Below are 16,991 nucleotides of genomic sequence, written 5' to 3'. Positions count from 1 at the left end.
AGTAGGCTTTCCTATATGAAATGCCCTTTAAAGGTCACTAATAAAATATGGTTAAAAAATTCACTTGAGTGATTATGTATAATTGTCTGCTGTGTTCTATTTGATGATAACAGTCACCACAAGTAATAGTATTTGAATTAACCTCTGTCAGTAGAGGTTTTGTTCAGTTTTCTGCCTGTCAAAGGGGTTTTCTAAAGGCACTTGCTTCATAGGGTCATTGTGAGAACTAGAGACAATGAAGATCACTTAGGACAATGCCCAGAACATACCAACCAACCAAGGATGTGAGCTCTGACTGTTAGTAGCAGGTGTGCTCACTGGATTTCCTCACAGAGCAGCCAGTAGGTGTGTGGTCATATCTTAGGTGTCAGCTTAGAGAGGTATAAGCTCCCATGTAAGGGATGCTAAATGCAAGGGCCTGATATAATATCCACAGCAATGTTGATATAGGCAGACAGTAGGCAGAGGAAGGACAGGCAAATTCATGGGCAGGCAGGGGGACTTTTGAAACTGAGCCTTAATGATATTTGCATCTATTCAGAGAAGAAGAAACCTCTTCACCCTCCTCAGATAGCCCACATCCTCTACTTTATCCTCTGTATGTAGGGAAGCTGGAGAGACCAGCATCATACAGGACCTTCCAGAGCCACCCTACAGGAATAGACTTTGAAGTCTTGGGACCCATCTTGTCTGCAGGAGAGATGAGTGGAGAGGACGTGGTTCCAGGACCTCAGTTGGCTGATAAGATAGCCTTTATCTTTGCTATCATTTTATTCCTTTTGTGCTTGGTGGCAGTGGTGGGTAATGGCTTAATCACCGTGGCACTGGGCATGGAGTGGTTGCTGCAGAGAACTTTGTCACCCTGCAATAAGTTATTGGTCAGCCTGGGAGCCTCTAGCTTCTATCTGTGATGGGTGGTGATAAGAACATTTATATTTTCCTGAATCCAGTAGCCTTCCCATACAACCCTGTATTCCGGTTCCTAGCCTTTCAGTGGGACTTCTTGAATGCTGTCACGTTATGGTTCTCCACCTGGCTCAGTGTCTTCTACTGTGTGAAAATCGCAACCTTCACCCACCCTGTCTTCCTCTGGCTAAAGCAGATGGTGTCTGCATTGGTTCCATGGATGCTGCTCAGCTCTGTGGGGTTCTCCAGCTTTAGCACCATTCCAGTTTTCATAGGCAACCAGAGAATATATCAGAACTATTTAAAGAGGGCTCTGCAACCTTGGAATGTCACTGGGAATGCTGTGAGAACATATGAGAGACTCTGCTTCTTCCCTTTGAAAATTGTTACCTGGACAGTCCCTACTGTTGTCTTCATCGCTGGCACGGCTTTGCTCATTACACCTCTGGGAAGACACACCAAGAAGGTCTCCCTGTCCATCTCAGGCTCTCATGATCCCAGCACCCAGGCACCCATCAAGGCTCTCCTGGCTCTCATCTCCTTTGCTGTCCTCTTTGTTTCCTATTTTCTGTCACTGGTGCACCACGGGAATTCAGGCACTGGGTGTGGCAGGCTGTGATTTATCTGTGCACAGTAGTCAACCCCATTGTTCTTTTCTTGAGTAACCGCAGGCTGAGAGCTGTGCTAGAGAGGGGCTGCTCCTCAGGGCATGGGGCATCTTGAGTTGCTTTGATGAAGAGCCTCAGAGACTCTACTGCAGAAGGCCTGGGTAGAATGGGACATTGCTTCTTTAAATCTCTTTGCCACATTTAATGCTCTTTCCTTCTTTGATGCATTTCATGATTGCAGTGAAATAGGATTTCAAGGTGAGATGGAATGTACTGAACTAGTGGTCTAGTGTCACTGATTTCCACTCAGGAAGGGTGTAGCTGATATAGTAAATGTTCCCTGTGGGACTTGATGTGGCCAAAGAAGCAGGAAACTTTTATTTCCCTGTGACTAAACTCGGTGTTTAAAATTATCCCTCTGGAAACTGGATGCAAGGATCCGGACACATGATTCACTTTTTTTTAAAAAATTAATTAATTTTATTTTTATTTATTTTTGCCTGTGTTGGGTCCTTGTTGCTGCATGCGGGCTTTCTCTAGTTGCGGCGAGCAGGGGCTACTCTTCATTGCAGCGCACGGGCTTCTCATTGCAGTGGTTTCTCTTGTTTTGGAGCACGGGCTCTTGAGCGCAGGCTCAGTAGTTGTGGCGCATGGGCTTAGTTGCTCTGTGGCCTGTGGGATCTTCCCGGACCAGGGCTTGAACCCGTGTCCCCTGCACTGGCAGGTGAATTCTTAACCACTGCACCACAGGGAAGCCCACGATTCACTTTTTATCTGTTGAATCAGACTGGAGAAGATTTTTGGAAACTCAGTTTTCCTTTGGCTTCATCCTGTAAAACCGTATTTCCTTTTTCATCCTTAACTGATTTCTAGCCATCTAGTGCAGTGAAGCTCTCTTTCCTTTCATGCAAGAGTTCCTGGTGTCTGAACTCTCTTTACAGAGCACGGTGTGATTTGTGCATGTGTGCAGCTGTGTGTGTTACCTGGGATTTGTATATTCACAGATTACCTTTTGAGATCCCCCTGAATTCTAGGGGTTTATGATTTATATATGGTTTATGTCCTCTACAGTAGCTCAGTCAGTTAGTCTGTTCTATAAATGTTAAGGTCCATGAACCCAGATGTGACTTATTTTACCATTGGGACCTACTAAAATTTTTGACGTGGAGAGGTTCATCTGTTTCTGATGCATAAGATTGAAGAAGAAGGCTCCCGTCTTGGTTTGGTGAAGCATGTAGACTGCTTTTCTGCCTTTCACAGATTTTCTCAAACTTTCCTTAAGCTCAGTGACCTCTTGAATCATTCAAACTGAGATCCCTCAATGTCCCTGTAATTGCTTTGAAATCTCTCAGCCTCATTTCCTCTTTTTCCTCCCCTTTCCCTCTGTATTAGAAGACAGGTCCCTGCTTTTGGCTTTTCAGGGCTAACATTCAGGCTATCCTAGCCCCGTGCTCTCCTGCCTCTTTTCTATCCCTTGCTGAGTCAAGAATTCCCACTTCTACACCACTCCGCAACCTTTTCCTCTTTACTGTCCTTCCCTTCTTCAGTGTGCCTCTTACCTTCCCCCACAAAAAAAAAAAATCCCCTCCACTCTTCACTCCCTCAAGTTACCATCCTGCTGATCAGTCACTTGCTGAGCGTCTCCCCGTGGGCACCTACAACCTCCTGCTGCCTTTTCTGTTGAAATGTGTTTCTGAAGGACGCACATGAGTTCCTGATCCCTAAATGTGGTATTATCCTCAGCCCCCATTTTCATGTGTCTCTGTAGTATTTGCCTCTCTTAATAGAAAATGATTTCTTAAAAAAATGGATTAAAATATTTTACAAAAAGTAATACCTGATTTTGGTAGAAGATTTTAAAGCAGGAAAATAAACATCACCAGTAAGTGCTTACCCACATGTCTTCCTAAAAGTCCTTCTCTTGGCCTCTCAGATGCTGCACTAAGTTCTGTTCCCTGCTCTGCGGCTCCTTTCGTGGCTTCCTCACTGTCTGTTCATCATCTTGACTCGGTGTTTTCCTTCACCAGCCCTCTTCCTTCCTTGACATGAATCTTCTCCTTTTTCCTTCATGTTTACATCTACTCACGTAGTTTCAATTACGACCTTCATGTGAATAATCACCAAAGCCTTGACCTTCCTCAAAACTCTAAGCCTGTATTTTTTCCTGCTTGCTGAGCATTTCTATCTGATAGTACCATGAGCACTTCAAACTTAGCAAGTTTGTAACAGCTGTCCTTTTTTTCTTCCTCCTCTTTCTTTCCCTCCACCACGCAGTTGAATCTATTTTTTTATATTATTGATATCTAATAAATCAGACTTACCAACTCTGAGTTAGTTTTCACTCCTCACTCTCCACTGAACCCTTCTATCTAATCAGCAGCTTGTCTTCAATTGGTACCCTTGTAGTATCTCTATTATCTGTTCCTTTCTTCCTGTTCCTGTAGATCCTACCTTAGATTAGACTGTCCTCTTATCCCACCTAGACTGCTTATATTTCTTTTTCACCACTTGATTCATTACAGTGTCTTCTCTCCCACACTCCCCCGACCCCCAATCAGAAGTACCATTACCAGATTGATCTCTTGACAATTTCACCCACACCCTTATCACTGTTCAGTGCCTATCAATTAGAGCACATGTCCCTAAATTGGCATTCATGGACCTCCACAATGTGGAAATAGTTTTATCTTTCACTGCTTCCATTCTAGTAGAACCAACCCTATTTTGCAGCAAAATTTGGGTTATCATTGTTCTGGACATGCCTAGAACTTCCTCCATGACGTGCTGAAATGTGTTCTCTTATCACACATCTACCTGTCAAAATCCTATTTAATTTTTTTTCCTGTTTAATTTTTTTTTTTGCGGTACGCGGGCCTCTCACTGTTGTGGCCTCTCCCGTTGCGGAGCACAGGCTCCAGACGCGCAGGCTCAGCGGCCATGGCTCACGGGCCCAGCTGCTCCGCGGCATGTGGGATCTTCCCGGACCGGGGCATGAACCCGTGTCTCCTGCATCGGCAGGCGGACTCTCAACCACTGTGCCACCAGGGAAGCCCTCCTGTTTAATTTTAAAGGTTAATTCAAATGGCTTCTCTTCAGGGAAGCTTTTCTGGATGCCCCCACACCTCAAGCTTTGATCTCTCACTTCAGAGGACATACAAGTGGGGTGTTGCTCAGTTGTGACATGAATTCTGCCTTGTGGTGGTATGATCTGTATACTCATTTTATTCTCCTTAGTAGATTTTAAAGTTCTGGAAAGTGTGGGCTGCCTCATAGTCTTCCACGTGTCCCCTGAAGCACTTATAAATACTTGCTACATTGAACAGAATGGTTCTCTTGCCTCTGGAATCCAGCTGTAAGCACATGTACTTTTGTCTGTATATATATAATCTGGGCTACCCACTACTACCAGTTATATTTTTATGGTTATATTTGAGCTGTATGCCATTCACTGGCCAGCTTATTTTTGGAGGTCAAACATATATTCTGTTTCTCTTGAGTTATGCACAATGTAGGAATAATAAATGGATGAGAGAGTAAAATTTGCCTGATTTTGTGATACCTTTACCTTCCTTCTTTCTTATGCATTTACATGTTGTTAAGCAACTGTGAAGCTCCTACCTCTGGAAATATAAGGGAAGTGCCATTTCTCCCCTTGGTTACTGACCCAGTGGACCTTTCCTAAGCAAACTGTCAACTACTCTTTGTTCCTTCCACTCTATATTATTAGGCTAGGAGATGGGACATCTACCAGAATCTGCATGATCTCCCCACAGGGAGAAGTTCCCTTGGAACTTGAACACATAGGGAAATATAAAAGAGAAGTAGGATTTGTTATATTTTTAAAATACCTAGTAATTATAAAGCAGAAACTAACACACCATTGTAAGCAGTTATACTCCAATAAAGATGTTAAAAAATACCTAGTAATATTATTATCATTAATTTTTGCCTATAGTCTAATTTCATCATGCTTTATTGTAGTATTAATAACAGTCATTCGTGAATGCTTATCTTGTGTGAGGCATGGGGCCACAAAATTTATTTACTTATATCCTTTATGTACTTAATTCTCAAACAAACACTTCAAAGTAGAAACTGAGGTTTAGAGGAGTTTACTGAGGTCTCATGGTCAGTGTATGATAGAACTGTGATACTTTAGTGCTATAATATGTAACACATTGTGTTATTGGTGTAGGAATAGGTAAGTACATCAGCAGACAATCCAGGTAATAGTTACATGGAAAATTATATTTGATAAGCAAAGCATTTCAAATCAGTGTGGGAAAAGATAGTCATTTAATAGTGTTGCAGCAAATATAGAGCCAACATTTTATCCTAGATCCTACATAGATGATCTTTAATGTAAATGTTATTTAATTTTTTAAAAGCTTCCCTTTCTTGATAATTTAATTTTCTAATATTTTATTCTATAAAATACTGCCTTTATATTTTACAGAAATATTGACTCTTTTCTCCCCACCCTTTTGGGTGTCATCAAGAGTATGTATTACCCTTCAGCTCCTACAATTCTAAACCCCTGTTTTCTTAGGTCTTCTTAAGTCAGACTCAAAATATTGTCATAATGGAAATAATTGGTAAATTTGACTACAGAAAAATTTTAAACTTTTTAAATAACAAATTCTATAAATGTAAGGATCACTGAAGTCCTTTTCAGTTTTAAAGGACAAGTAACAGAAAGGTAAATCTAATATCTCTAATATACAAAGAGCTTCTACAAATCAATAAGAAAAAGACAGGCAAACTAATAGAATGTTGATTAATGATGAAAATATATAATAAAGATTGCCAAGTAAACATGTGAAAATAAGATTATCATCACTGTTGATCAAGGAAATGCAAACTAAAACAACAATAAGACTTCTGCTATAAACACAGCTGCATAAGTCAGTGTTTTTCCCTCTTCTTTCCCTGGAAAGCACATAAAAGCAATAGAAAGTTGAAAAAGACTTTGAAAACTGCATTTTCAGTAAAGCTAAGAGACAAATAATCCAGAATTTCAAAATATGTGATACCACTACCAATCACGGATGAGATCAGTTAAAGTCAAGAAAGTCAAGAAACAACCTTTACTACAAACTCATAGCTCCTGTAGATCAGGAATCCAGGCACATCAAAATACAGTTGAGAATTTCAACTGTATTCCCTGGCTCTGGGTCTCACAGGCTACAGTCATCTCCAGGCTCAACTGTGAAGGAGCCACTTCCCAAATCACTCACATAGCTGTTGGCAGGATTCACTTTCTCCTGGGTTGTTGGAATGAGACATCAGCTCCTCATGAGCTGTTGGCTGGAGGCCTCCTTAAGTTCCTGGCCACAGCCTTTTCCATAGATCAGAGTGAATAAATGGGAAGGTGACACAGAAAGTGTCAGCAAGAGAGAGTGCCAGCAAGATGGAAGTCACAGACTATTGTAACATAGTTAATTATTTTTTTCATTATTGCTCATAGGTAGTAACCAACAGATTTGATCAAAAGAAGCAGAGGACTAAGAAAATTATATAAAATTATAGAGGTAAGCACTAGAACAAAAAAACATACTTTCCTTAGAATTAATAGAACCACAAACAAAAATGAAGAAACATGCAACAAATATAAAAATCTTAAAGAAACCCTTTAAAAACAAAACACAAAACATAAAATACTGTGCTAGAACTAAGACTAAGCATATTGGATATATAATTAAATAAAAATGGGCTTTACACCTAAAAGACAATGGTCTTCAGATTGTCTAAAAAGCAAAAACATCTTTATGGTATTTCTAAGATCCATAAAAAAGAGAGAGTTGAAAATAAAAGAATGAAAAATAACATGTCAAGTAAATGCAAACAAAATAAATTTAAACCTAAATGATCAATGAGATAAGTTTTTAATGTTAAGAGGTAAAATGAAAAATTTAGATTGGTATGAATATATGATAAATAACATAGCAGCCTTATAAAGTACAAATTACAAGAAATATAAACAGAATCACTAAAAGACTTTACCTTTGTCAAAAAGAGAAAAAAATAAGTATAATCAAATAAATTAGCTTTTATTGATAGATGTCAAACTGTACACACTCAGAAAACACAACTTCTTTGCAAATACCAATGGAATAGTCATGAAAACGAGCCTAACAAACAAAAAAAATTAGAAAGCAAAGTCCAGCAGTACGTTAAATCATTATCAAATAGAGTTTAATCTAGGAATTAAAGGATGATTCATTGTTAGCAAATCCATTAAATTATCTTATAAATAAATCTAAATGAAAATTCATATAACCACCTTCCAAAATGCTGTCATTTGAAAAAATTTAATATGAATTTTGATAAAACACTCAATAATATATGTATTCAATAACGATGCATATATCTATGTCAGCCCAAAACCTGCAGCATATTTAATGAATTTAGACATTCTTATAAGACTCAAGATATTAAAAGAATGAGTACTATGACCACTATTTACATTTCTTTTTGGCAGTACGCAGGCCTCTCACTGTTGTGGCCTCTCCGGTTGTGGAGCACAGGCTCCGGACGCGCAGGCTCAGCGGCCATGGCTCACGGGCCCAGCCGCTCCGCGGCATGTGGGATCTTCCCGGACCGGGGCACGAACCCGTGTCCCCCGCATCGGCAGGCAGACTCTCAACCACTGCGCCACCAGGGAAGCCCTCCCATTATTTACATTTTAAAGTGATAATACCTAATGTAATCAAGAGAAAGAAATTAGTTATAGACATTGGAAATGGGAGGCAAAATATATGTTTTGCATAGTTGAAAAATCCAAATAATCAACATTAAAAACTACTATAGGACAGTAAGAATTTTGTAAAGTAGTGGGGAGAAAAATAAATGCACAGAAATCAAAATTTTCTAATATATACAAATAGTCACCAGTTAGAATGAAAGAAAAGATTCTATTTGCAATAACAACAAAAAGACAAAATACTTTTTTTTTTTTTTTTTTTTTTTTTTTGTGGTACGCGGGCCTCTCACTGTTGTGGCCTCTCCTGTTGCAGAGCACAGGCTCCGGACGCGCAGGCTCAGCGGCCATGGCTCACAGGCCCAGCCACTCTGCGGCATGTGGGATCTTTCCGGACTGGGGAGCGAACCCGTGTCCCCTGCATCGGCAGGCGGACTCTCAACCACTGCGCCACCAGGGAAGCCCAAGACAAAATACTTTGAAATAAATTTTATGAGAAACATGTAAGACCTACATGAAGGACGCTTTAAAGCACTCAGGAAAACATGGAAGAAGATATGAATCAATGGAATACAATACCATGTGCTTGGATGAGAAGGCTCAGTACTATAAAGATGTCAGCTACTCTTAAGTTAATTTCCTAATTTAATGTAAGACCTATAAAAATGCCAACTTTACCCCTCTTTATAAACCTATTTAAAAAAGGGCCAACATCTAAGGCTATTATGGAAGCTGGAAGGAACATCCCCCCCAAAAGAAAGGTAGATGAGCTCTATCATACATTAAAAACCATGGTTTGATTTGTGGTATGAACCTCAAAATTTTAAAAGAGTGTGTGACTATACAACAGTAGAATAGAGAGTCCAGAAAACAAATATTTATAATATGGGACTTTAGTATAAATTCAGTAAATAAAAATAATATTTCAGATCAGAAGTAAATGGATTATTCAGTAATCGATACTGAGATAACAGGATAGTCATCTGAAAAAAAGAATTAAGGTGCTGCCATACACTGGGATAAAGTCCAAATGGATCAAATATTTTAATGTTCAAAACAATAGAGTTGGGCTTCCCTGGTGGCGCAGTGGTTGAGAGTCTGCCTGCTGATGCGGGGGACGCGGGTTCGTGCCCCGGTCCGGGAAGATCCCACATGCCGCGGAGCGGCTGGGCCTGTGAGCCATGGCCGCTGAGCCTGCGCATCCGGAGCCTGTGCTCCGCAACGGGAGAGGCCACAACAGTGAGAGGCCTGAGTACCGCAAAAAAAAAAAAAAAAAAACCCCAATAGAGTTGGGCTTCCCTGGTGGCACAGTGGTTAGGAATCCGCCTGCCAATGCAGGGGACACCAGTTCGAGCCCTGATCCGGGAAGATCCCACATGTCACGGAGCAGCTGGACCTGTGTGCCGCAACTGCTGAGCCTGCGTGCCACAACTAATGAGGCCCGCATGCCTAGAGTCTATGCTCCGCAGTGAGAGAGGGCACCTCGGTGAGAAGCCCGCACACCGCAATGAAGAGTAGCCCCGCTTGACGCAACTGTAGAAAGCCTGCGCACAGCAGTGAAGACCCAACGCAACCAAAAATAAATAAATATATTAAAAAAACCAAAAAAAACCCAATAGAGTTACTGGAAAAAAGTGAGAGGATGAAGATTCTTTTAAAAACCTTGGTGTGTGGAAAATCTTTTAAGCTCGTAAAAGAAAAGATTAATTAAAATGAAAAAGTTCTGCATGGTAAAAATTCATAAGAAATTTACAAAAAAATATAATAAGCTGGGAAATGATCTGCATTCATAGCCAAAGTCTAATCTCTAATGTACAAAGAGCTTTTAGAATCTTTAGGGAAAAGATCAACAACCCAAAAGAAAAAGAAAAAACAAATAATATGAGTATGTAATTCACAGAGAAGGAAATACAAACGGTTCTTAAACACAGCAAAGATTGTCAAACTAATTTATAACAAGAGACACGGAAATTAAAACTATACCGAGATACCCTTTTTTAACTATCCATTTGGCAAAATTCCTAAACTTTGGAAATACTTTTTTGTCAAGTTATTGGAGAAATTAGTTTTCTTACACATTGCTGATGGGAGTATAAATTAGTTAATATGGAGGGCAATTTGTCAATATCTATCAAATATACTAATGTGTACACCCTTTGATCAGCAATCCCCCCCACCCCCCGACAGGATTTTGGTGTGTATTACCTTCTTACTGGTCACATTTTGTGTCTTACACTCTTGGGCATGCTGGGACTTGAGTCTGGTTATAGTTCTAGAAGTAATGAGGGGAGATAGAGTGGGTTACTAGTAGGATCAGTAATGCCTTGCAAGGAAACTACCACAGGGGAGTGGGTTACTAGTAGGATCAGTAATGCCTTGCAAGGAAACTACCACAGGGGAGTGGGTTACTAGTAGGATCAGTAATGCCTTGCAAGGAAACTACCACAGGGGCCTCCATGATGGGCTCTGCAGGGAAGGAGTGACCAGTTTCCTCCGATAAGGGAGGAAGAGTTGCCTCTGTTGATAAAGAAGATTTGACAGAATTTAAAGGTTCAAGTTTCTAGCAATCTACACTCCAGATCTCCCTATAGTATCAAACAAGACTACATTAACGCTCAAACCACTTTTTTTTTTTTATCTAGCTTCTTCCCCTGCCCTATCTTTTTTTTCTTTTTAACATCTTTATTGAAATATAATTGCTTTACAATGGTGTGTTAGTTTCTGGTTTATAACAAAGTGAATCAGCTAAATGTATACATATATCCCCATATCCCCTCCCTCTTGCGTCTCCTTCCCACCCTCCCTATCCCACCCCTCTAGGTGGACACAAAGCACTGAGCTGATCTCCCTGTGCTATGCTGCTGCTTCCCACTAGCTATCTGTTTTACATTTGGTAGTGTATATATGTCCATGCCACTCTCACACTTTGTCCCAGCTTACCTTTCCCCCTCCCCGTGTCCTCAAGTCCATTCTCTACATCTGCGTCTTTATTCCTGTCCTGCCCCTAGGTTCTTCATAACCTTTTTTTTTTAGATCCCATATATATGTGTTAGCATATGGTATTTGTTTTTCTGACTTACTTCACTCTGTATAACAGACTCTAGGTACATCCACTTCACTACAAATAACTCATTTCGTTTCTTTTTATGGCTGAGTAATATTCCACTGTATATATGTACCACATCTTCTTTATCCATTCATCTGTTGATGGACACTTAGGTTGCTTCCATGTCCTGGCTATTGTAAATAGAGCTGCAGTGAACATTGTGGTACATGACTCTTTTTGAATTATGGTTTTCTCAGGGTATATGCCCAGTAGTGGGATTGCTAGGTCGTATGGTAGTTCTATTCTTAGTTTTTTAAGGAACTTCCATACTGTTTTCCATAGTGGCTGTATCACTTTACATTCCCACCAGCAGTCCCTGCCCTGTCTTGTGTCTCTTAATTTTCTGTAGGTTTCTCCTGAAAGCAATTCCTCAAAAAATCACTTGCACAAGAACCTCCATTATAGGCTCTGATTCTAGAGAGCTTGATCTAAGTGGTCTGATCTTCAGATTGTATCTCTCTGATCTACATTTGTATAACACTTCTTGAAGGTCTACATGGATGTATAACAGGCATTTCAAAGTTATCATATGCAAAACTGAACCCCTGACATCTTCTCACTTCAGTATGTTTCTGTTACTATTTTTCATGTTTCAGGATGCGGCCATTCTTCTAGTTGCTCTGGACAGAACATTTTACATTACAATCATGCAGCAATTCTGATGCTAAGCCATTTGACTTGTAGCTAAACCCTTTTTAATTTTTTTTAAACTTTTTGTTTTATGTTGGAGTGTAGCTGATTGACAATGTTGTGATAGTTTCAGGTGCGCAGGACATTGACTCAGCCATACTATACACGTATCCATTCTCCCCCAAACTCCCCTCCCATCCAGGCTGCCACATAACATTGAGCAGCGTTCCCTGTGCTATACAGTAGGTCCTTGTTGGTTATCTATTTTAAATATAGCAGTGTGTACATGTCAATTGCAAACTTCCTAACTATCCCTTCCCCCCACCCTTCCCCCCGGTAACCATAAGTTTGCTCTCTAAGTCTGTGAGTCTGTCTCTGTTTTGTAAATAAGTTCATTTGTATCATTTCTTTTTAGATTCTGCATATAAGTGATATTATTTGATATTTCTCTTTCTCTGTCTGACTGACTTCACTTAGTATGACAATCTCTAGGTCCATCCATGTTGCTGTGAATGACATTATTTCATTCCTTTTAATGGTTGAGTAATATTCCATTGTATATATGTACCATATCTTCTTTATCCATTCTCTGTCAATGGACATTTAGGTTGCTTCCATGTCTGGCTATTGTAAACAGTGCTGCAATGAACATTGGGGTGCATGTATCCTTTAGGAACATGTTTTTCTCCAGATATATGCCCAAGAGTGGGATTGCAGAATCATATGGTAGTTGTATTTTTAGTTTTGTAAGGGACCTCCATACTGTTCTCCATAGTGGCTGTACCAATTTACATTCCCACCAACAGTGTAGGAGGGTTCCCTTCTCTCCACACCCTCTCCAGCATTTATTATTTGTGGATTTTTTCATTAAACCATTTTTAGATAAACTGCTTTTGGGTTGGGGTTTCATATGCAACAAGCATCTCCTTCACTGCAGTCTATTAAAAGTCCGCCCTTGACACAAGGGTTTGAAAAAATTAGTGTTGAGTTGTTAACTCAGCTTTCCAAATGAACTTGCAATTCTACCACTTGCCACCACCTTCATTGCTACCACTCAGTGCAAGCCACTATTATCTCTTTCTTGGTTTACTGCAATGGTGTCCTAATGGGTTTTGCAGCTTCTGCTTTTGTTTGCCTTTGGTCTATTTTCAATACAGCAGCTAACAGCATCCTTTAAAAATATGTCACATCTCTTTCATGATTCTCCACCTGCTTTTCAACCTAGAGTAAAAAGCCCAAGTTTTCATGATGAACGAAAATGCCCTTTATGATTTTGTCCTCCACCTCATACCTCTGAAGCTGTCTCCTGCAATTCCGCCGTCCTCTCACACTGCCCTAGCCACTTTGGCTTCCTTGATGTTCCTTGACTGCTAGGCAGATGCTTCCCCAGAGCTTCTGCCTTTGGTGATCTCTGGTTGGAATGCTCTTCGCCAGATATGGGCATGGCTCACTCCCTCTTATTTCTGGCATTGTCATTGCCACTCCAAATTGCAATCCTCCATAAGACTATTCCTTGCTCTGCTTTCTCTCTTTAACGTTATTATTACTTCACTTTTTTTTTTATCATTTGTTTCCCTCAATCTAATGTAAACTTCATAAGGACAGGGATTTGTGTCTATTTTGTTCCCCACTGGCAAATGGTAAACAATAAATATTTGTTGAACACATGAGTGCCTTATTTTATTATAATTAACTAGATTACTTCATTAATGCAAAGTTCCATTATTTCTGTGCCTGTAGAAGTAACTATGGCTGCTAGAGAATGGATCATCAATGGACATTCTCATAAATTCAGACACTTTAGTGATTTTTGCTAGTTCACTAATATAATACTCAGTCTTCATATTTTCTGCAGTTGTTGTTGTAGGTGATTGCTGCCATGCTTCCTTTACATGTGAACAAGAATTTATTGATCATCTAGACATGGATGTCTAGGTATAGATCGCCTTGCTAAGTGTAATGGAGATACGAAAGCAGGATTTAAACATTCAAGAAATCTACCATGTAGCATACTAAACCAGTTAGAGGAATATAGAACCGTTAAGAGCTAGTGACCATTGTCAAGTACTAATAGTTCATATAGTAAAGAGAGAGAGAGTGAGTTTTCAATAGAGAGAATTCTAAAATGGAAATTAATCAGACACAGTTGTCTAACATTATCTAAAATGTTTCGCTGCAAATTTTATATGTCTCAAATACATGATACTGGGGAGTTTCCATTTATCTGTTTGATTTTTTATTTCTTTTTGCGGTACGCGGGCCTCTCACTGCTGTGGCCTCTCCTGTTGCGGAGCACAGGCTCCGGACGCGCAGGCCCGGCATCCATGGCTCACGGGCCCAGCTGCTCCACGGCACGTGGGATCCTCCCAGACCGGGGCACAAACCCGTGTCCCCTGCATCGGCAGGTGGACTCTCAACCACTGCGCCACCAGGGAAGCCCAGTCTGTTTGATTTTGACATTTCTTAATATCACCAATGGCCTCCTTTTCTGAATTCCTATAGAATTATAGCCTGTATCATTGGCCACTCTTGTGTGATTCACTCAGGTGAAGGGCAATAATCTTGATATTTAAAAAAGTCACAAGAACAAGGGCCCACATGGGAGGAGAGTTGTGAGGGGAAATGAATCCTGAAATCAGATCAGAGTTGTGAAGCAGGAGTGAGCCAGGATGTGGCTTCTGGTGGCTGCTCACGGGGCTGGCCTCTGTCACAGGCTTATAATGAATCTAAGTTCCAGTGGTTTGGATGGTTGGCCTTAGTAACAAATAAAAGCTTTTGAAGCTGGGCTTTAGCAGTGGGCAGCTGAATGCCTTTTGAACTTCAGTAGGCTAAGCTGACTGACATATCTTTTAACTATATATAAATAATACTTGTCCTGGACTACAGTGATGGAAACTCAAGGCCAGGGAGGGGGTGGTGGCATTTTTTTTTTTTAGGACTTTTATTTTTCTTTCAATAAAATTAAACTGTTTTTAAGAAGAGTTTGAATTAACTATTTAAGGTACACTATTTACATAATAGTATTCATTCTCTGTTTTTCTCAAGACAGTTTTTTTTTTAAATGACTCCTGTGTCATCAGATTGTTATATCACAGTAGAACTAAAGTGCAATGATTTTTGAGAGCAACATGGAAATTCTTCCTTCAGGGAGAACTATAGTTTTCATAACATAAGGGATTAGGACTACGTTTTTGAGGTTGGTAGCTTCCTACCCTGCTGGCAAACTCGTTGGGAGCCCTGAGGTTTGGGTCAGCACCAAAAGTAGGATCCATTCAATCCTGTAGGGATCAGATTCAAGGAGACTGTTGATCTTACTGCGGGAAAGTTTCAAATGGAGAAGGAAAATATCTGGTTCAAAGCTTTAGAATTGGAAAGCATTTACATTCGGACTCCTCTGTACTGAATAGAGAAATCCATGAGGAAGCTGGGGGAAAGCTGCATTTCTCAAGTTAAAGCCAATGACTGTATTTATGTGAGTGAATAACATACTTTACCTTATCTGTGTTTGAAATTTTTTGTTACATGTATTACTGTGGTTGAGTTTTTACTAATCTGTTACTTTTGGGGAATATCATCACCAACCTTTAGTAGCAAGACCAGACTTTCAGGGCTCTAACAAGTAATACTGAAAACATTTTTGTATGTACAGCATACATGTTTCTTCTCAGCATTTCCAAGCTAGATATAAGCATTACTGCTTCTATCATCACAGAGTTTATATAAAGTCTTGCTAACTCAGTCTCCTCAAAGAACCAAATATTGAAAACATCTGTAACAAAATATATCAGTAATGCAATTTGTACAAGGGTGACACAAAGATTATTTTAAAAAGGAGAAGCAATCAAGCTCATTTAACAAATATTTCCTTAGTGCCCACCGTGTGGGAGGTGTTGGGTGCTGGAGAAGACAGTCTTTGTTCTTTAAGGGAGCAGCATACTTTCTAGTAGACTGAGAGCAACGTCTCACATTGAAGCACGAATTTAAAAGATTAAGACCTATGTTGTGCCCAGAAAATATTCTTTGAGAAAATACTTTTTTTTTATTATGGTAAAATACACATAACATAAAATTTGCCCTTTCAACCATTTTAAAGTATACAGTTCTTTGGCATTAAGTACATTCCCATTGTTACGCTGCCATTGTCACCATCCATTCCCAAGAACTTTTTCACCCTGTCCAACTGAAACTCTGTATCCATTAAACAATAACTCCCCATTTCCCTCTCCCTCCCAGCCCCCAGCACCCACCATTCTACTTTCTGTCTCTATGAATTTGATTGCTTTAGGTACCTCCCATAAGTGGAATCATATAGTATTTGTCCTTTTGTGACTGGCTGGTATCACTTAGCCAGGTGTCGTCAAGGTTCATCCATGTTGTAGCATGTGTCAGAATTTTCTTCTTTATCAGGGTGGAACAATATTCCATTGCCTGTATATGCCACATTTTGTTTCTCCATTCATTTGTTGATGGACACTTGGGTTGCTTCCACCTTTTGGCCATTGTTCATAGGAGAATAATAATTCTACGAACAAAGCAATGGTAAGCCAGTCTTCAGAAGATTAATATACAACTCTGCATAATAATGAGACCTTGAATACTGCTACCAGTTCTATCCTACCTTCCCTTCCCTTGCCCTATGCCAGATCAATCAATTCTTAACTGGTTTCAAATCAAAGGGTCTTGTAGGCCAAGGTTAATGTTGAAGACAAAGTATAGTTATTTAGTCTCCCTTACTTAAATATATCACAAATGGTTTATTAGTTTTAAAACGTTAATATTCTTTTTTGATAATTTATGATTATTGTAGGAAACTTGGAAAATATAGACTATTGTAAAGGAAGTTTCAAAATCACTCAGACTTTCATTATCTGAAGATAACCACCATTATCACTCATTATTTCTTCCAGACATTTTTTCTCACATAAAATTGTATTTATATATATACATCCACAGAAATAAATAATGCTAATATCTCAGGCATTTAAATGATTTTTTATAAAATTGGGATAATAATTTATATTTTTATGTATTATGAATACAT

At 39.6% G+C, this 16,991-nt stretch overlaps 1 protein-coding gene across 1 annotated transcript in view; it reads left to right on the top strand.

Moving 5' to 3' along the window:
• Nucleotides 1-701: 701 nt before the first annotated feature.
• The window catches only part of LOC112408470 (taste receptor type 2 member 60), a 31,214-nt gene continuing 14,924 nt past the window's right edge, over nucleotides 702-16,991 (top strand). Inside the window, 4 exon segments of the mRNA XM_083287574.1 lie at nucleotides 702-918; nucleotides 921-1,484; nucleotides 1,487-1,620; nucleotides 5,470-5,530. Coding sequence (XP_083143700.1) covers nucleotides 702-918; nucleotides 921-1,484; nucleotides 1,487-1,620; nucleotides 5,470-5,530 — 976 coding nt within the window.

Source organism: Neophocaena asiaeorientalis, unplaced genomic scaffold (assembly GCF_003031525.2).
Source record: "Neophocaena asiaeorientalis asiaeorientalis breed wild unplaced genomic scaffold, Neophocaena_asiaeorientalis_V1.1 scaffold206, whole genome shotgun sequence".
NCBI classification, from domain to species: Eukaryota; Metazoa; Chordata; class Mammalia; order Artiodactyla; family Phocoenidae; genus Neophocaena; species Neophocaena asiaeorientalis.
The sequence above is the reverse complement of the archived record's forward strand: the minus strand, read 5'-3'. Positions and strand labels throughout refer to the sequence as shown.